The sequence below is a fragment of the Miscanthus floridulus genome, chromosome 19 (assembly GCF_019320115.1).
Source record: "Miscanthus floridulus cultivar M001 chromosome 19, ASM1932011v1, whole genome shotgun sequence".
Classification (NCBI taxonomy): Eukaryota; Viridiplantae; Streptophyta; class Magnoliopsida; order Poales; family Poaceae; genus Miscanthus; species Miscanthus floridulus.
The window spans coordinates 20,984,303-21,006,049 of record NC_089598.1 but is presented as its reverse complement, the minus strand read 5'-3'; the positions used below and the strand labels follow the sequence as shown (position 1 = coordinate 21,006,049).

The following is a 21,747-nucleotide window of genomic DNA, read 5'->3' as shown; positions in this document are numbered from 1 at the left end:
TCATCCATCACCTGAGCAACTCGAATAGCCTGTTTGCAATGTAAGATATTAAAAAACACGATTGATGAGTGGCTCACTGTTGTTTTTGAAAAGGGGGGTCAAAAAATCTTACGTCTTCATAGTCAAGTAGATCACTTCTTTCTTGAAAAATGCGATGAGAAATGCTGCAAACATAGTCTGGAAACTTCACTACACCAAATTCCACTAATAGAAATGAAGAAAGATCTTGATCACCATTTAGAAAAAAGAGTCTCTGCATGATTGTACTTGGTTATCGTGGATGGCAAATATTGCTGTTGGATGAAATAATACTGTTACCAGAATAAACAGTCTAAGCAATATTTAAGCTTTATATGGTTAAAAGTAGTATGCATTCACCTGGATACGCCACAGAAGTTCATCTGCCATCTTAGAAATTCTTATACAGGTTCCAGTCCATTTTAGGATTCGCTTTGGTAGTGATGCACTGTATGTTCCAGAGATGAATTTTCATGAAACTGAGGCCATAATTCCCAAGAATGCAACAGGCAAAGAGCCTTTACCAGGTACCATTATGGTACCCAAGAATGCAACAGGCAAAGAGCCTTTACCAGGTACCAGTTATGGTACGAAGACAGAAGGGTGCTAACAAGCTCATGTCGACGTGTGCAGCTTGTGTTATCCTAAAAGGAAAGGGAGAAATATTCAGTGAGAAAACAAGGTAGAGAATGAAAATCAACCCTCCTCTAACGAATAAGAAAGAACCAAGATAGCACAAATGTATTTCTGTACATGACATTACATGATCAATCAAATATTGTACTCATTGTTGCATACATATTGAAGGGAATACTTCTGTTTCCACACTATTTTCATCAAGTGCTAGTAGGCAAAAAACTATGGACAGATAGACAATGTTCTATTGCCTCAACCTATTCCTTAGCATTAAAATCATTTCACAGATTATGCACTATTTACGTTATGAATTGTTGTTTGGTGTTACACAGGCATCCCCATGTGTTCTCAGATATTCTTCATGATGCAATATAGATCAACAGTATCGTCATTAAATGAAGGGAGAAGTCTATTTTTGGCCATTCAACTATTGCCCGAGTTGGTTTTTGGCCATGAAGCCAGAAACCTTTGACCATCGAACTACAGACAAATTTAGCCATTTAGTTGGTTTCAAAGGAGGTTTTGTATTTTTTTTAAATAATAATAATAATAAAACTGGTTTGTTTTTAAAAATTCATAACTAATTCACTTTAAATCTTAAAAATATGAAACTAGTACCAAAACTTCTCTAAAAATATATAATGTCTCTATGAGTACTAGATTTGGAGTTATCTAGGTCTTATTTGCAGTTGTTCCTAGTGTTTTATTGCTCATAGTTGTTGGAACCGAGGATCGACGGACGATCATGAGAACATGAACAATAGACATAGACTTGCCGGCGACGAATGCCTGTATCATGGCTTCTATTATTCAAACACACGACTCGGCTCACTCTGAACCAAGCAGGATACACGGCTAAAATAGCCCGCCCACATACATACGGGAGCAACTACTGCCCGGGTCACATACATACGGGAGCAACTACTGCCCGGGTCTCATGCGCACGCTCGCACGTATCCGCAGCTTCCGAGCCACAAACTCATATGCTGCACATACGCCGCATGAAACGGTCCTCTGACCTGACCAAGCCACACCTCCAAACGTGCCCAGCTAACATGCAGCCGCTAACACTACTATGCCGTATACCTCAACACATGCAACTCCTAGAAGCTAGCTAACAACCTGCTGAAGACGGACTCAGTATCATGTGCAACACACGCACATTCTAACTTGCTAACTAGCCTAACCTACATGCAAATTGACTCAATCCTCCAACGAGAATACATCTCGTTTTGAGTACGTGCACACTCAGTACATGACACACATGTACATGACCCAAATGCAAGAACTCGACAACCAAGTCATGATTATCCTAACAATAGTCACGCGTGTTATTTGTTTAACTTGCCATTTTGTGGTATATTGAACCTAGAGGTCAACCAAGAGAATCCATACTCAAAATAGAGTACCAGATATTTAAATTGTTAAAATTATTTTAGGAGGGCTAAAACAATGCCATAGTTGTTGTGACGGCTAAATATGATCTATATGTGGTGGAGCATGGCACCTGCAAGGTTGGTGTTATCTTACAAATCTTTTGTTTACTTCTGGTCTGCTATGAATTCTGTTGGTGAATTTCAGGTATTACATAGTGGAAAATGATGGTAAATAAGTAATGAACATGATTACGAGCAATAAAACACTAGAAATAGGAACAAATAAAATACCAATAACTCCAAATGTAGCACCAGAAGATAGACTACATTTTTAGAAAGATATTGGTACTAGTTTCATATTTTTATGATTTAAAAATGGATTACTTACGAATTTTTAGAAAATATAATCATTTTTTATTATTCTCAGAAAATACAAAACCACCTTTGAAACTAGATATATGGCCAAATTTGTCCGGTACTTGATACCTCAGTGGTCAAAGATTCCTGGTTTTAGAGTTGCATGGCCAAAAACAAGGCAATAGTTGGATGGCCAAAAATGGATTTCTTCCTTAAAATTGAGACTGTGCTTATCATGTGAGTATTAAACAATAATGCCACTACAAAATTCTAAAGTAGTGTATAGCTTCCAAAGTGAAAACTTATGAGCAAATAGTGATTCTTAATGTCAAGGGATCAATTCTTGGGCAATTGCTGAATCTTAGACAAATAATATATCGACTGGTCAAAGTAATAAGCTTATCAATGCCACTTCAGAAATCCTAGATATGACTATTTACTCAAAAGGCAGATGGCATACTTGTGAGAGATGAGAAAGGGTATTGAAGGCAAGAATGAAAACCTTAGGAAGCTCCTTGAGAATTTCTTTCATTTCAGGAACACTTAACACATCAAGAATCTCCTTCATATCATATTCAGAAGGATCAACGGTGCAAGAAAGCATGTCGATATAACCTGCCACTGTATAAGAAAAGTTTCAATCCAACCAGCTATAGGATGGAAGAACAGCAATTAGAAAAAATTTAGGTGCCAGGTTATTACACTTCAACTCCATGACTGCATGTTCCAGATCTGATATCTCTTGATATGAGATGCTGCTCTTCCGGAACCATGGCCCTGTAAGACACTAAGTTAGACAAGTGCAATGTTATTTGTTCAGTAAGCCTTGTTTCAAAAATATTTCTTCAGTAAGAGGCTCCATTTTAGTAACTTTAATCAAGTTATTGAAGTTACACGCTTTTTTGATCTGATATCTCTTGATATGAGATGCTGCAATGGTAATAACACGCTTTTTTGTCAGATATATGGCTCATAGGCTGCTCTGTAGCAGATGTGGTTGCTAACGTGCCTTCAAAAATCCGTAAACAACACACAGTAGCACAGGCCCTGCATGACCCATCCTGGCCTGCAGATATCCAAGGAGGACTATCACTAATAGGGCTTTTCGAGTATTTTCAGCTGTGGGATATGTTACTGGATATACATCTGTCCCAGGAGGAAGATGTGCATATATGGAAACTGGATGGCTCGGGTAATTTCTCCTCCAAATCTGCTTATCGTGCTTTCTTCAATGGAGCAATCCCTTTTGAGCATTGGCGTCGGCTATGGAAATCTTGGGCTACTTCAAAATGCAAAGTTTTTCTTTGGCTCGCCATCCGGAACCGGTGCTGGACAGCGGACAGACTTGCGAGGCGAGGCCTTCCACATCCACCCAAGTATCCACTATGTGACCAGGAGGAGGAAGACATTCAACATCTGCTCACCACATGTGTGTTCTCCCGGGATTTCTGGTTCCGGGTTCTTGCACCTTTGGGCTTACAAGATCGGGTTCCAGGTCGTCATGAATTGTCTTTTGCAGATTGGTGGAGAAAAGCGGTGAAAAAGATTCAGAAAGATACAAGAAAAGGTTTGAACTCGATTATCATTTTGGGTGCCTGGGTAATCTGGAAACACAGTAATTCATGTGTTTTTGACGGCACGCGGCCGTGCATCAACGTACCTCCTCCGGATGTTCAGAGAAGAGCAACACCTCTGGTGTCTTGCTGGAGCTCGAAGTCTGAGAGCGCTGGGTCAAGGTCAGGGAGACCAGCTGGGGCTGTCTTAGTTTGTTTCCTCGCTCTTTCTAGGTCAGGTCTCATCTCTCCCGTGTTTCTTTAGAGTAAGTCCTGTTCATGTAAAATTCAACCCCTCATGGCTCGGCTCGGAGTGAGGTGGTGGTGATTGTAAGGGGGCCGGTTCTTTCTCTCTATAATACAAAGATACGAAGCTCTCCTTCGTATTCGAGGAAAAAAAAAGTTATTGAAGTTACAGATGCCCTAAGCTTGATTATAGATCACTGCTGTCAAAAGTTTGTAAAAAAGCCAAGACATCTTGCAATGCCCAGCATATAAATTGTGGCATCTCGAATATGAAATCTTTGAATCTTATGGATCAACGGTGGCAACCTTATCACTTGAATCAGCATAGAATGGGAGTGTTGTTCAAAAAAAATGTCCAGAAGCAAATATGGGCAATTTAAGTGGAGGAAGGTCTTTGGTAAATACGCAGGATAGAAAGGTCTGTGAACTGTATGTTGTGCATCCCCTACACTTAACAGTTCCTGAGCATCTACGTATCACATGCAGGAGCAGAAACGAACACCAATGAACAGTTTACCTATCATGGTTTGCAGGAAAGCTTACCTTTTCGAGTGTAGATCCTGACAAAAAGCCGTTGCCCATCATCTGATAACGACTTAAAAGAAGCTGTTGAATGAAATAATATATACTAATCAACTAAGACATGTTTAATGGGAAATTAAAGATGAAAGTGGAAAAGGGGAAAAATAGACAACCTAAAAATGATTTTTCTATATCACTAAAGACATGTGCATGGTTAGCCATAACATCAGCCATCATCAAATTGAAATTTGTCTGGTATCTTGCACTGCGAGGTCTTCGGAAATTTTCACTTTTAACAGTGGTAACAAAATTTTCCCACAAGGATTGGCAATAATTTGGATCATCATTTATCTGATTGTCAGATTTACATTTCTGGATAGTAATCTGGATGGGAACATTGCCAAACTGCTGTTCATGCAAACCAACTACAAATCCCTAATAAGAAAAATAAAGTGTGCGTCAGAAGCTGAATGGTTATTTACATAATAATACTGTAACAAAAGTATATCTGCAGAAAAGAAATGGATACTCAAAGACCTATGCAAACTTGGAGCAGAAATATTACAGCCTTCCTATACCAAGCTGAATGATTAATGTCATCAGCAAAGTTGATTTGAAAAGCTTTGGTTGGTCTGTTAACTGTGAACAGGGCAGTGTGCCCTCTGGATTGAACAACAATAATTCATTGGTATCCTGGGGTTCGGGCGTCCCCTTTAGCCAAAATATAGTTAACTCAACATGTTGCGTTGTTTTAACAATCATTACAAAATCGTAAATGTAGTACACACAAAGGTAAATATTTAAACTGCAAAAATCCAGTCTCAAATTCATCTTTGATGTTGAGATCCAAAAAACCAACGTGTTACTGTCAGCACATGATGAACGTGCCAGATTGATTGCTTGTTCATTTTGTTTCTTGACATCTAGGAAGAACTTGAAACTGAACTGTTAACATTATGTGTGCTACTTACATGATCTTTTGACAAATATCTAAAACATTGCAACAAGATAGATTCACTAATGGGCATGCCCGCTACAAGGGACTCGCTGTCAAATATACCACTTAACCAAATAAGCATACAGAAATTATATTCATCAATCACCATCACCTACCATAATCATTAATATAATCAAGCTTCCCTATATCTCTTCATCTTTTACAACTGTTGGGCCAGAGGAGATCTAGCAGAAATTAGCGAGCATAAATATATATTAACTCTAAAGTAATATTACCATAGTTTACAGGTTTCTAGTCTTTGAATGCAGCACTTACACTTCACAAAGGATTTGAAAGATGGTTAACTTTGTTTGGTAGCATCAACGAGCATCTATTCAGATCACTTGGGGTGATATTTTACAGAGAAACTACTAGGCAAACCAAGACTGGTTAATTGATAGCTAATAGATGTTTACTTTTGAACTAAAAGGATTTTTTTTCTCAAACAAACTAAAAGGAATTTTGAAACAAGATGTATTTCTGTCACCATAGTGCAGCTGCATTATGCATAAAAGTTACATGTACATATCTAATCAGCAATACAAACTGGTGAGAGCAAGCTATCCTACACCATTCTAGCAAAATAAGAGAATTTCACCTCGCATTCAACATAATGCTTGTCCACTAGAGGAGCCAAAACTTTAGCGAGATCTCGAGGCAAGTATCCAAGCGTCTGCTCACATTCAGACCCTGCATAAAGCACCTACCACTTGTATTAAGAAAAAACCCGCTACATGGAGGGTATTAATATTTTTTTAAGTTGGAAAAGATGGAAACCTTTATAGCATCAGGGTCCTTAGCATTCTGAGGATCTCTCAGAAAGGTAATGACTGCATCTTCTCTTAATTCAATGTTCTCATGGAACCTCCGACCAACTATGACAGTGTCAACTGCTACAACGGTGCTAGAATCCATGACTGCACATTCATCAAAACTGCAAGAGATTGCCACCGTTGGAAGTTCCCCTGCGCCATCATTTTCAGCATCCTTTACATTTGGTAAGACAATTTTTGAAGGTGCGTAAGAAGTAATAGTCTCAGAAATGCCAAGTGAGCCATTCAGACAGGTAGGCGATGAAATAGTAGCGCCAGCATTTGAACTCCCAATCTCACTATCGAATGTGACGAATGCTTGATCACTCGACAAATCTTCATCAATCTGTTTCATATTTTCTGTCTCGATCTCATTGTTCAAATTGTTTGCAGTAGGCTCAGCGGAAACCTTTTTACTGAATCTGAAATTAAGAAGGGTGCTCTGTGTTAACTTCCTTTTGGTTCCTCTTGTAAGGCACATATCTGCAGAGTAAATACCAACACAAAAAGTCAAACTTTCGAATAGTATCCACGCCCTGTTCGCTTGAGCTTATTTAGAACTACTTTTCAGCCATGGAACAGTATTGTCCTCTCACAACATTTCAGCATAAGCATCAGCATAAGCCAAATTTCAGCATCAGCCCCCCGGTAAATGCAGCATTCAGCATCGCAGGTATTCAGGACAAGCGTGGGGCTCGGGGACGGAGCGAGGTGAGTGTTGACGCAGTGGTCCAACCCTCGGATCGAGTCGCCGCAGACGGGGCAGACCACCCACTCCGCGCCCACGCCGACAACGCCGAATTTTGCTCAAACTTTTTGCCTAGTGAACCAGCCAAGAGAACAAAGGAAAGTGGCTTAACTGGGTATACACCTTTGGCTAGCTGGTTCTCACTGATTAGTTAACAGCTGCACAAACAGCCAAACATTTATATGATGTGAATCTTTTTATTTTGTTAAAAAAACCGTAATGGATCTTTTTATTTGACATTAGCCAAACGGGCTTGTATAGCAACATTTTTCAGTCAGAGCTGAGCGGATGCTACAAGCACTTCGAGACAAACCCGACCAGCCCAAGTGTTAGGAGTGTGGCTCTACAGCCTCCGCCCCCCAGTAAATGCAGCATTCAGCGTCGCAGGTATTCAGGACAAGCGTGGGGCTCGGGGACGGACCGAGGTGAGTGTTGACGCAGTAGTCCGACCCTCGGATCGAGTCGCCGCAGACGGGGCAGACCACCCGCTCCGCGCCCACGCCGACAACGCCGCTTCCTCCAGACGTCGAACCAGCCTCACCCCAAGCCGCTTCTCCCGAGCCGCCCCCATCGTCGGCCTGGACGAAAACGAAGAGATGTTAATCGGCGGTGCGTTCCGCGGGGTTCGGGGCGGCGGGGTTTGACTTCAACCTGAGCGAGGGAGGCGGAGGGGGAAGGGGAGGATGGGGATAGGACGGCGGCGAGCGAGGCGGGGAGAGGGGAGCGGCGGCGCCGGCCGATGAGGCGGACCAGGCTCTCGCGCCCGGTCAGCATGGCCGCCGGGGAGCCGTCGAGGTGGCGGCGCGCGGCGGGGCGGGAAGGAATGGGCGTGCGCGCGCCTGCTGTAGCGTGGGCGGCTGGGGCCTGGGCGCGTGGGCGCGTGAGACGGTGGGGGGGCTGGGGGGGCTGGCTGGCCGGGCTAGGGGCCTGTGGGGAGTCGGAGCGAACTAGTCGCGCCGCGGGCTCGCGGCCTGCGGTGTGAATAGGCGCGCGGTGGGCTTTTGGCGTTTTCGCGCCGCAGCCCGCAGGTAGCGCAGTGGTTACAGGTTGGAGCAGTGGGTGGTGGGGTGGGGTGCACCGTGCAGCTTAACAAAGCCAGCTCACTGCCCTGATGATAAGAAAACAACTGTTGCTCACACTGTTTTTGACTCCTTGTAAGACTGGTCATGATTATTTTGACATTTTCCAAGTATTACTACATCAGCTTTTGCTTTTATAGTATATGATATATCAATTTTATATAGGTGAGATAGTGAGATGAGTTTTGGTCCATACTTTTAGATAGTGAGGCAAATAAAGGTGAAAGGGACACTAAAATATGGCAAGCTATAAGAGCAATTGCTACGTATTAGCTTTAGAATGAGTCTTCGATTATACTTGCTGAAACCGCCACGAATGGAATAGCAACAAAGAAAAAATGATTACTAAGAAGATGAAAAGAAGTTGGTGAAGTATACCACTTATGCTAATCAATTTAGAGTATTCCTAACGGCTTGAAAAAGTCACTTCTAACCTTGATTTTTTTGGTGGAGTGAAAAAAGATATCCTCCAACAGCTCAGTGTCCCAGAAGCATCTCCAATGGTACCTAAAAACTAATCTCAAAAATATGGTTTTGCAACCTCTTCAATAAAAATTGAAAAGGAAAAAAAACCGCATCACCAGCAATTTCAATATTTTGCTCATAAATAATAAAAAATGAGGTCCACTTGGAAGATTTTTTTATCATCACTCGTGCCACACCGTCGTTGTCATCTTTGTTGCCATTGACCATTTCGACGTCCATCACATCCGATTTTAAGGATAAAATGAGATGCATAATCTTATGTGCGTCCAGAGATCAGTCACACACATAAGTCGACAAATTATAGATAGTATCACGCAAGTGTTTATTACATCACGTATAATAAGACAGAGTCTTCACATAAATGTAGCAGAAGTATAAAGAAAAATCTCTCGCGGAAGCTCCATATTACAGGGACGTCAACTGGTTGACCACAAGTCTAGTAATTCTCAGGAAAGTCATCATTACCATAGCCATCTGTTACCGATCCGGGATTTTTATCCAAATAATAAAAATAAACAAGCGTAAGTACGTGTCGTACTCAACAAGTGTAACATGGGGTTCATGAGGCTCAAAAGGCTTGACACATGTTTAACAACATTTAGCTTTTAGTTGTCACAATTTTAGCATAAGGGTAGCAACAAGTTGTTTTAATCCCAAAGGAAAACACATGATCAATGTAAACATGAATATTGAATAGCATAAACGGATAATTCTTAGTGATCATCTATTCCATAAGGGTCTAAGTCCGCTCATGACCGTGAGCACGGCTGATATATCAGTTTTACACTCTACAGATGTTGTACACTTTCACTGTGAGTCATGATACCCATATGTCCGGAGTAATTACTCCCAAAACACTTCTAAGGGGAGCAGGCATGGTTCGTTATGAAGACTTTTAAAGGTTCGTCTAAAAAGTTAGGGCCATTAGATTCACTCGGCAAACAGACATAGAGCCTCCTTCCCGATGGCACAATGACGCGCAGCCTATACACAACGGGACAGAGGCCGCACTATACCTGATTAGACAAGACGTTCTTACACCATAAAAGTAACCTCTAACAAGCTAGAAAATGTCCTTATACTGAGCTAAAGTCAGAGCCATGTAGCCCTCACAGCTATACTGTAAGTCTCGGATGTTCGCTTATAGATAAGTCCTTAGGGAGAGGAATCTGAAGCATTTAGAAAGTAGCTAAACACTCCAGCCCATGTTTCCAAGTTGCTAAAAAGTCATGTTTTAATGTTTACTACATATACCATTAGTCAAGTTACAAGATCAAAGTTTAATTGAGCATTAGCAAAGCTACTCAATGCATATCCCATAGAAGACAAGGTATAAGTTCAATTCTAGGGAATCCCTATCAATGTGACACATGCAATATGAATTAAATGTATTAAAATTGATAGGAAACAAGGATGATCTCATACTATAGTTGCCTTGAACAAAGTGTTTCTGTTGATCATGTTCGTCAAAGTAGTACTCTTGATCACCCATAAATTGTTCACCGTCTATACTCGATAATCATAGCAACATATAAGCATACAGAAGCAATCACGCATAGCAAACAATGACTATAGATTAGAACAGTACGTCAATAGCATAAAATCAAGATGAAAAGTTTGTAAAACAAATCTATGTCTTGCTATGAACACACAGACGCGAAGATCACGAAAATCGGAGCTAAAACGAAAAAGTTATGAATTAAACAAGATTTTTTTTAATAAAATAATAGATTAAATCTAACCTCAAATTTTAAAGGTTGAAAACATACTTAACAGTAGTATGAATATGTATATTACTCAATTACGAACCTAACGCAACTTGAACGGATCAAATCGGAGTTAAAACGAAGATTTTATGGCTACAAAAAGATTAGTGGCAAAATTGTAAATAGATAGAAACGAATTTTGGATCTAACCGAAGAAACTACGTTTTCAAAAGAAAAAACATATTTTAGGAATACGCTTTGGACCACGGGTTAACACATAGAAAATTTTAGGGGCTTGTTTGCAAAAAGGCCGGCCGAACCGGTATCCATGAATGCAGGCCGTTGGATCACGATCTAACGATCCAGAACAGATCGCCCGAGGAAATAGCAACACCGGCTGGCTGGCGGCGACACCGACGGCGGCGCTATTGACGGAGTCGGACGGCACAAGTGGTTTATGGCTAACGGTCCACGAGGAAACAAACCGAGGCCACTGGAAGATAGAGGAGAAAGCAACAAACTCGGCTAGATAGCTTACTGGAGTGTGGAGCGACGAAGGGCGGTGCTCGGCTCGGCGAAACGGGCAGTGATGGTGGCAGCGCTAGGGTTGCGTGGTACGATGTCTCGGCGAAGGTGGTTGTGGCTCTAGAGCTCAAAATTGGAAGGCACGGGCGCGGGCGGCCGCTATTTAAGGCCCTGGAGCCTTGGGAAGCACGACAAGGCGATGTGTAGCAGCAGCGGAGTCGGAGGCGGCGGCGGTAGTCATGTCCGAGGCGGTCACGCGTGGGGGAAGAGAAACAATGCGCGGTGCAGTGTTGGGCCTCGGTTGGGCCAGCCTGCTGGAGAGAGGAACTGAGCCACGATGGAAGAGAGGGAGCTGGTGCTGGGCTGCTCGGGCCAAAAGCCAAGAAGGGAAAAGAAAAGATAAAAATTCCTTTTCTATTTTCTTAAACACCATTTCAAATCCAATTTAGACTCAAATTTAAATCCTTTTGCAAATTTTGATCAACCCAAGCATCCCAAAAATAGGTATGCATTAGCATGAATGCACAAACATGTATGTAGACCTTATATTTGATTTTATTTTTAATGAAATTATTATTTTTCTAAATTTAAATGCTCACAAAATACATAAATAAATCAAATTTATCTATTTTAAATTGATGCAAATTTTAGGGTGTTATAACGCCTAACTCGCACACAGAATCTCCATCATATGCTCTACTTCTCAGTATTCTCGTATTTGAAGAGGGAGATAGAAGAACTTCCTTAGCCTAAAGAGAGGTGTTTTTCGTGGTGAGAATCGACACTAAGGAGAGAGAGGTGATGGAGTATATATGCTCAGCCTCCAAAACCAGACTGTTATGGACCTGGGAACTTTGAATAGGTCAAATAGAGAATACATGAAGATAATCAAGCCCTAGAAATTCCAATGACCGAAAATTCTAGCCACAGAGAACCTCGGATAAAAAATTGACCAGAAATTTTAACCTGGCCTAGTGAAAGGTCGTAATGGCTAGAGGGGGGTGAATAGCCTAATAAAAATTTCTACAACAACACTTAACAAAAAGGTTAGACAATTATGAGGCGAAGCAAGTGTTGCGCGCCTACTCAAAATGCAAGCCACCTACCACAATTCTAGTTTAGATAGTATCTATTCACACAATAGCTATGACACTACTCTATGTTAGTGTGCTCTCAAAGGCTAGCTAAAGAACCACACCAACCAACCAAGCAAGCTCTCACAACTATCTACACTAAAGAGCTTGGCAACTAGTTTGCGGTAATATAAAGAGAGTGATAAAAAAAATTATACCGCCGTGTAGATGAAAAAACCAAACAATCACAAGGATGAATAACAATGAAGACCATTCACTTGCTCAAATGTGCCAACCACCAAGTGTGTCACCTTGTGCACATGTGTTAGCATATTTTCACAAACATTTTCAAGGGTGTTAGCATTCCACTAGATCCTAAATGCATATGCAATGAGTTAGAGCATCTAGTGGCACTTTGACAACCGTATTTCGATACGAGTTTCACCCCTCTTAATAGTACGGCTATCAAACCTAAATATGATCACACTCTCTAAGTGTCTTGATCACCAAAACAAAATAGCTCCTATAATTTATACCTTTGCCTTGAGCTTTTTGTTTTTCTCTTTATTCTTTCCAAGTCCAAGCACTTGATCATTACCATGACATGATCTTCATTTGCTTCACCACTTGGAATGTGCTACCTATCTCATGATCACTTAATAAACTAGGTTAGCACTTAGGGTTTCATCAATTCACCAAAACCAAACTAGAGCTTTCAATCTCTCCCTTTTTTATAATTGATGACAACCCTTTCACAAAGATATAAATTGAAATTCAATTGAATTCATGTTGCTTGTCCAAGAATATTTACCATGTGTAAAAGAATATAGACAAGTTTCATGAACCCCAAATGGTAGCAATTGCTCCCCCTACATATGTGCTAAGAGTTTGGATTATAGCTTGCACATATGCTTAGATAGGAAATATAGGAGACAATGTCTACCAAATGATGCTAAGGTATAAAAGATGGACCTTTGAAGCATGATACCAATCGGAGTGCACCATTATACCATCCTTAGCACCATGGTTAGCTCTATACCACTTGGAAACATACTTTGAAAAGATACCACTTGTAAAAACTTACTTGGAAATGAAAGTTATCTAGTGATTTCATTTCATCATTCAATCTTACACTTAGCATACATCACACAAGCATGGATATTTTAAATTTGAAACTTATGCCATGCAAGCAAACATATGAAATGCACATTCAAATGCACCATACAAGTTTTATGAGTTTGCTCCCCCTACTTGTGTGCTCAAAATTTTAATTGATCCATTTCTTTTGTCATAATTCTCCCCTTATGTCAAGTTCTCCCCTTATCACTTGTATCTTTATTTCTCTCCCCTTTGTGTTTTCTTCTTTTCACTATCTTTGTGCAGTATTTTTCCCCTTTTGTCATCAATGACCACAAAGGTTTAAAATATAGATAGGTAGAGATTATCAATGTCAATCAATGGGGTGAGGATTATTTTCCCAAATTTGGTCCAATCTAGATCATTTACCAAAGATATTTAACTCGGTTTGATCCAAGGACAAGCTTCTTCACACCTCCAAATAAGGGTTATCTTGTACCATGTTGAGTTAAACACTTAGAGTTCATTTTCTAGATTAAACACTAGGTTTACAAGCCCATAAACATTTCATATGCTATCACTAGATCAAGTCAAGCATAGAAGCAATAGTGATACCATATAAACATCAAATTCATTTGATTTTCATGAATGAGCCTAGTAAAATAGAGAGATGACTAGATGTACTAAACATGTCCTTAGCAAGGATGTATGTCATGCCAATCAACTTTTATCTTAGATTGCTTGAAGGAGAGGCATGTCATATAAGTGGGGAGGGTGCATCAACACATATTTGAGAAATCCAATATGTTCAACTCATTCCTTAGCTTACAAAATATTTTCTCATCCAATGGCTTGGTGAATATATCGGTAAGTTGATCTTCGGTGTCTATACTCTCAATACAAATGTCTCCTTTTTGTTGGTGATCTCTTATGAAATGATGGCGGATATTAATGTGCTTTGTTTTTGCATGTTGCACTGAATTATTGGTTAGCTTGATTGCACTCTCATTATCACATAGCAATGGCACTTTCTTGAACTTGATTCCAAAGTTATTCAAGGTAGCCTTTATCCAAAGAATTTGTGCACAACAACTACCGGCGGATATGTATTCAGCTTCGGCAGTTGATAATGCAACACTATTTTGCTTCTTTGATGACCATAAAACAAGTGATCTTCCCAACAATTAACATGTGCCCGAGGTGCTCTTTCTTTCAATCTTGCATCCTACATAATCCGAGTTAGAGTAACCAACTAGCTTAAACTTTGCTCATTTGGGATACCACAAACCAACATTTTGTGTATGCTTCAAGTACCTTAATATCCTTTTTGTAGCCTTCAAATGACTTTCTCTTGGTGAGGCTTGAAATCTTGCACACATGCATACACTAAATATGACATCCGGTCTTGATGCGGTCACATAGAGTAGGCTTCCAATCATAGACCGATATAACTTTTGATCCACCATGTTTCCACTTGCATCACTATCCAAGTTACCATTGGTTCCCATTGGTGTGCTAATGGCTTTACTTTCACTCATGTCAAACTTCTTGATCATGTTCTTGATGTACTTGCCTTGACTTATAAATGTACCATGTTTCAATTGCTTGATTTGAAGACCAAGGAAGTAACTCAATTCTCCAATCATGGACATCTCAAACTCATTAGCCATCATCTTTCCAAATTCATCACAAAAGTCTTGATTGGTTGACCCAAATATGATGTCATCAACATAGATTTGCAACACAAACAAGTCTTTTCTAATCTTCTTGATGAAGAGAGTAGTATCAACCTTGCCCATTGTGAACCCTTTAGAGAGTAGGAAGTCCCTCAATCTTTCATACCATGCTCTAGGTGCTTTCTTGAAGCCATACAAAGCTTTCTTCATCTTGTACACATGGTTGGGTTTCTTATCATCTTCAAAACCGGGAGGTTGTTCAACATAAACTTCTTCATTGATGTAGCCATTAAGAAATACACTCTTAACATCCATTTGATAGAGCTTGATGCTGTGGGCACAAGCATAGGCTAGCAAGATTCTAATTACTTCCAATCTAGCAACCGGGGCATATGTTTCTCCAAAGTCAAGACCATCAACTTGTGTATAGCCTTGTGCTACTAATCTTGCTTTGTTCCTTACAACTATCCCATCTTGATCTTGCTTGTTTCTAAAGACCCATTTGGTTCCAATCACATTGTGTCCCTTTGGTCTTTCTACCAATTCTCATACTTGATTTCTTGTGAAGTTATTCAATTCTTTATGCATAGCATTCACCCAATCAACATCTTTTAAAGCTTCATCTATCTTCTTTGGTTCAAAGGATGACATAAATGAGAAGTGCTCACAAAATGATGCCAATCTTGATCTTGTTTGAACACCTCTTGAAATATCTCCAATTATAGTGTCCAATGGATGATCTCTTGCAACATTTGTTGGTTGGAGGATTGGAACTTGATTGCTTGCACTTGCTTGATCATTGAGTTGAGATGATGTACTAGCCACTTGATCTTGATCAATATCATGAGAGCCACTTGCACTAGCTTGATTTGTATCGTCTTGCTCATTTGAGTTAGAGAGCACTTACACTTGATCATCTTCATCATCATTCACTTTCTATCATTCAAGAACTCATATGGTGTCTTCTCTTTCAATCGGTGACAATAGAGGCGGTTGCTACAATAGCAAGCCATGTTGATAGCTTCGGCCCAAAAAGATTGACTCATATTGTACTCACTAAGCATAGACCTTGCCATATCAATGAGTGTTCTATTCTTCCTCTCAACAAGGCCATTTGATTGAGGTATGTACTTGGTCGAGAATTGATGTCTAATTCTAAATTCATCACACAACTCATTAATTCTAGTATTCTTGAACTCACTACCATTGTCACTTCTAACTCTCTTGATGGTTGTTTCAAACTCATTGTGAATGCCCTTAACAAATGATTTGAATGTTGCAAACACATCATTTTTATCCACTAGAAAGAATACCCATGTGTATCTAGTGTAGTCATCCACTATCACAAAGTTATATTTGTTTCCACCGATACTAGTGTATTGTGTTGGCCCAAACAAATCTATGTGTAATAACTCAAATGCTTTGCTAGTGCTCATCTTGCTTTTTTTAGGATGGGTGTTTCCAACTTGTTTATCGGCTTGACAAGAGCTACAAAGCTTATCTTTTTCAAACACAACATCTTTCAAGCCTTTAACTAAGTCATGCTTAATCAGTATATTCAATTGTTTCATTCCAACATGACCAAGCCTTCTATGCCATAACCAACCTATGCTAGACTTAGTGAACAAGCATGTAGATAATCTAGCTTCACTAGCATTGAAATCAACCAAGTGTAGATTCTCATATCTAAAGCCTTTAAAGATCAAGTTAGAGCCATCTACACTTATGATCTCTATATCATCTACCCCAAATATGCATTTGAATCCAAGATCACATAATTGAGCCACGGATAGCAAATTAAAATTCAAGCTCTCAACTAGCAACACATTGGATATGCTCATGTCATTGGATATTGTAATCTTACCAAGCCCTTTGATCTTGCCTTTGTCATTGTCACCAAATGTGATACTATCATAACCATCATTCCCATTGGTGTCGATTGAGTTGAACATTCTTGCATTACCGGTCATGTGTTGAGTGCACCCACTATCAAGAACTTAATGCCTTCCTTTGACTTTGTAATTGACCTACAAAAGAAGATCAATTCTTTTTAGGTACCCAAACTTGCTTAGGTCCTTAAAGGTTAGTCACTAAGCTCTTTGGTACCCAAATGACTTTCTTCTTTGAGCCCATCTATGGTTTACCAATAAACTTAGCATTTACACCATTTGCACCCTTGGTAAGTACATAGAAAGAATCAAGCTTAATGGATGATACATTAGCTTATGACTTCTTGTTCATGCACTTTTGCTCTACATGACCAACTTGCTTACAACTAGTGCAAAACCGACCATTGTTCTTCACAAAACTAGTCTTGTGAGGAGCAAAGGCCGCCTTGCCTTTCTTGGGGTATAGCTCAATTCCTCTTTATAGAGAGAAGCTCTTTGGCTACCTAAGCACATAAGCAAGCGGTCCTCATCACCATAAGCCTTAGCTAAGGTGTGAGTGAGCTTATTAACCTCCTTCATGAGGTTCTCATTCTCGATCATTAGTGAGGCATCACAAGTGAGACCATCACTAATAGATGAGGTAGAAGTGGAAGTGCTACAAAAAGGGTTAGTAGGAGCAACATTGATAGGCATAGATAGTGATTCATCAATTATATCACAAGTTAAACCTACATTGCAAGTTTCAACATGCTTCTTTTTATTTTGCTCATCAAGCAAAGAGGAATGAGCCGTTTCAAGCTTTTTGTGAGCTTTGCCAAGCTTCTTATTGGCTTCCTCTAGCCTCTCATGAGATGCATTGAGCTCATCAAAGGCTTGCTTAAGGGCTTTTAGTTTCTTACGCAAGCTTTTGCATTCTCTTCTCTTGATGTCAAAGTGTTCTCTAGCATCTTCTAGCATGTCAAATAATTCATCCTTAGTAGGTTCATCATCATCACTATCACTATCATGGTTATTTTCATTTTCATTTTCATCATCATGTTCTTCATCGCTTTCATCATCACTAGTTTGTACCTTAGTGGCCTTAGCCATGAAGCATGATGAAGATTCAAAGAGATAAGGCTTCTCATTGATAGCAATGCTTGCAAATGTCTTCTTCTTGGTGGTCTTATCATCATTACTATCATCATCATCACTTGAGGAAGCATCACTATCCTAAGTGACCACATATGAACCACCCTTTTTCTTCTTGAAGGCCATCTTGTCCTTCTTCTCCTTTTTGTCCTTCTTCTTATTCTTGTTGTCATCATCATTGTCACTATTGTATGGGCATTGAGCAACAAGATGATCTTTGCTTTCACACTTGAAGCACCTTCTTGACTCTTCTTTGTTCTTGGATGAAGACTTCTTTCTTCTAGCACGGTAGCCATTCTTCACTGTGAACTTGCCAAATCTCTTCATAAAGAGGGCCATCTTCTTATCATCATCATCATCCCATGATTCATCTTCTTCACTTGATGTTTCTTGCTTAGCTTTGCCCTTGGATGACGTGGCCTTGAATGCCACGCTCTTCTTCTTCTCATCTTTCTTCTCCTTCTTTTCTTCTTTCTCATCTTCATCTCTATATGTATCATCGGTCATTATATCTCTCAACACTTGGTTTGGTATCATGGTGTCCAAACCACTCCTCACTAGAATAGTGACCAATGTGCCAAATCTTGAGGGTAAGCATCTCAAGAACTTGTGGGAGAAGTCATTGTCCTTCACCTCTTCTCCAAGTGCTTTGAGATCATTGACAAGCACTTGAAGCCTATGAAACATCTCTGGCACACTCTCATCCTCCTTCATCTTGAAGCTTGCAAACTTCTCCTTGAGAATGTAAGCCTTTGCACCCTTCACGGCTTGAGTGCCCTCAGATGATTCTTCCAATTTCTTCCAAGCCTCATGAGCTCTCTCAATGTTCTTGATTTGCTCAAATGTTCTTTCATCCAAAGCATCATGGATGGCACTAAGAGCAATGCCATTATTTTGGAGTAGCATCTCTTCGGCGGTGGTGGGGGCCTCTTCATCTTCTATCTCAATCTTTGTTTCTACCACCTTCCAAACCTTTCTATTAATTGACTTGATATAAGTTGTCATCTTGGCCTTCCAATAGGGATAGTTGGAGCCATCAAATTGGGGTGGCATATTTGTGTTGTTGATTTAAGCTATTTTTATACCGAAGGTTGTTAAGCCTCAAATCACGGTGACCTCAGCTCTGATACCACTTGAAAGGTCCTAATGGCTAGAGGGGGGGGGTGAATAATCTAATAAAAATTTCTACAATAACACTTAACAAAAAGGTTAAACAATTATGAGGCGAGGCAAGTGTTGCGCTAGCCTACTCAAAATGCAAGCCACCTACTACAATTCTAGTTTAGATAGTATCTATTCACACAATAGATATGATACTACTCTATGTTAGTGTGCTCTCAAAGGCTAGCTAAAGAGCCACACCAACCAAGCAAGCAAGCTCTCACAACTATCTACACTAAAGAGCTTGGCAACTAGTTTACGGTAATGTAAAGAGAGTGATCAAGAAAATTATACCGCCGTGTAGATGAAAGAACCAAACAATCACAAGGATGAATAACAATGAAGACCAATCACTTCGAAATCAATGATGAACACAATGATTTTTTACCGAGGTTCACTTGCTTGCCGGCAAGCTAGTCCTCGTTGTGGTGATTCACTCACTTGGAGGTTCATGTGCTAATTGGCTTCACACGCTAAACCCTCGATAGGGTGTCGCACAACCAACATAAGATGAGGATCACATAAGCCACGAGTAATCCACTAAAGTACCTTTTGGCTCACCACTGGGGAAAAGTCAAGAACCACTCACAATCACCACAATCGGAGTCGGAGACAATCACCACCCTCCGCTCAACGATCCTCGCTGCTCCAAGCCGTCTAGGTGGCGGCAACCACCAAAAGTAACAAGCAAATCCTGTAGCGAAACACGAACACCAAGTGCCTCTAGATGCAAACACTCAAGCAATGCACTTGGATTATCTCCCAATCTCACAAAGATGATGAACCAATGATGGAGATAAGTGGAAGGGTTTTGGCTAAGCTCACAAGGTTGCTATGTCAATGAAAATGGCCAAAGGTGTAAGCTTCAACTGGCCATGGGGTTTAAATAGAAGCCCCCACGAAATAGAGCCGTTGTACCCCTTCACTGGGCACAACGCAGGGTGACCGGACGCTCCGGTCCGATCGACCAGACGCTGACCCTCAGCGTCCGGTCACATGATACATGCCACGTGTCCCCTGCTTCAAATACTGTTCATCAGATTTCAACTATCATCTGTTGACCGGACGCAGCGCACAAACTGACCGAACGCTCAGCCTCCAGTGTCCAGTCGTTTCCAGTAAGGTTCCAGAAATGGATTTCTTTGACCGGACACGTCCGATCATGCTTGACCGGACCCTACAAGCGTCCGGTCACGCAGTGACTTTACTTCGTGCTGCCCGACAACAGGACCGAACGCAACCAGCCAGCGTTCAGTCACCGAGCGACCTAGCATTCGGTCGTTTGACCGACGCCATCGTCTTCGCTGTTACAACTGACCGGACGCGCCGGTCCCTCAGAGACCAGCGTCCGGTCACCTTGTGACCAGTGAGACTAACTCCTTTTCACCTCTAACTTCTTTACCCTTACTCAAATATACCAACCACCAAGTGTGTCACCTTGTGCATATGTGTTAGCATATTTTCATAAACATTTTCAAGGGTGTTAGCATTCCACTAGATCCTAAATGCATATGCAATGAGTTAGAGCATCTAGTGGCACTTTGACAACCGTATTTCGATATGAGTTTCACCCCTCTTAATAGTATGGCTATCAAACCTAAATGTGATCACACTCTCTAAGTGTCTTGATCACCAAAACAAAATAGCTCCTACAATTTATACCTTTGCCTTGAGCTTTTTATTTTTCTCTTTCTTCTTTCCAAGTCCAAGCACTTGATCATTACCATGACATGATCTTCATTTGCTTCACCACTTGGAATGTGCTACCTATCTCATGATCACTTGATAAACTAGGTTAGCACTTAGGGTTTTATCAATTTACCAAAACCAAACTAGCGTTTTCACCTAGAATTTCTGAACATACCTAAAAAATCCAAAATAGCTCGACCAAAAGGTCATAACTTTCCATTCAGAATTTTGATTTCGATGATCTCGTATATTCTGGAAAGCTTATCCGGAGGACTATCCATACCAACTAAAAACAAGCTTCGATACCAGCATGTGCAAGTTTTGCATTGTGACAAGTGTTTCCCTCAAGTTAGCACTTGAGTTTAGTTAGCTTGAGCATCGAGACTTATCAACACACTCAATGTTGCATCCCTCTTGGTAGTACAACATATATATGCTCAAGATAAAAAGAATGTAGAATTTCACCACTTGAGCCTTCAATATCTTCATATATCATTTCTTCTAAATATATCTTCATAAGGGCTTGCAACAATCTATCTCCATCATTTGATCAATACCACCTTCAGCAAGTGATTTGAACCATTTCCATACATATCGTTTCACATAATGGCATCAAGTCACTTATTTATACGATTCAAGGAAGATTTTATTCTCCTCAAGATATGACTTCCCATAGCTTGATGTGTGCAAGACTCCATGCGAGCACTCTTTTCTTCACCATAGCCATGGCCCATCGGTGCCCAAGCCATCGATTGTCCTTCACCCTTGCTTGATCCTTCGAAGCCCTTTCATTGCTACCTTTGATGAGGACATCACTTCTTCATCACATACAAGCCAAGGAGAGGAGGAGGACCAGCATGGGTGTCCAATTCATCTTTCTCATGGTGGCGGCCCAGTCCAACTGAAGTTAGAGCCCATCTTGGGTTCTAGGACTAGTCTGCCTTAAACTAGTCACCTAGGACGCATCCAGACTCCGTTTTTGATGATCCA

The 21,747-nt window shown here is 40.6% G+C and overlaps 1 protein-coding gene across 1 annotated transcript; it reads right to left on the bottom strand.

Moving 5' to 3' along the window:
- Positions 1-2: 2 nt before the first annotated feature.
- Positions 3-8,167, bottom strand: LOC136525696 (fanconi-associated nuclease 1 homolog; the record flags this gene model as incomplete). The annotated part of the gene is made up of 12 exons (XM_066518590.1): positions 7,917-8,167; positions 7,687-7,843; positions 6,483-7,000; positions 6,304-6,408; positions 4,882-5,143; positions 4,730-4,792; positions 3,090-3,164; positions 2,890-3,008; positions 598-662; positions 379-466; positions 113-253; positions 3-29 (listed from the first exon to the last, which is right to left on the bottom strand). Coding segments are annotated over exons 1-12 (1,743 nt in total), but the record flags the coding sequence as incomplete, so codon positions are not given.
- Positions 8,168-21,747: the final 13,580 nt, after the last annotated feature.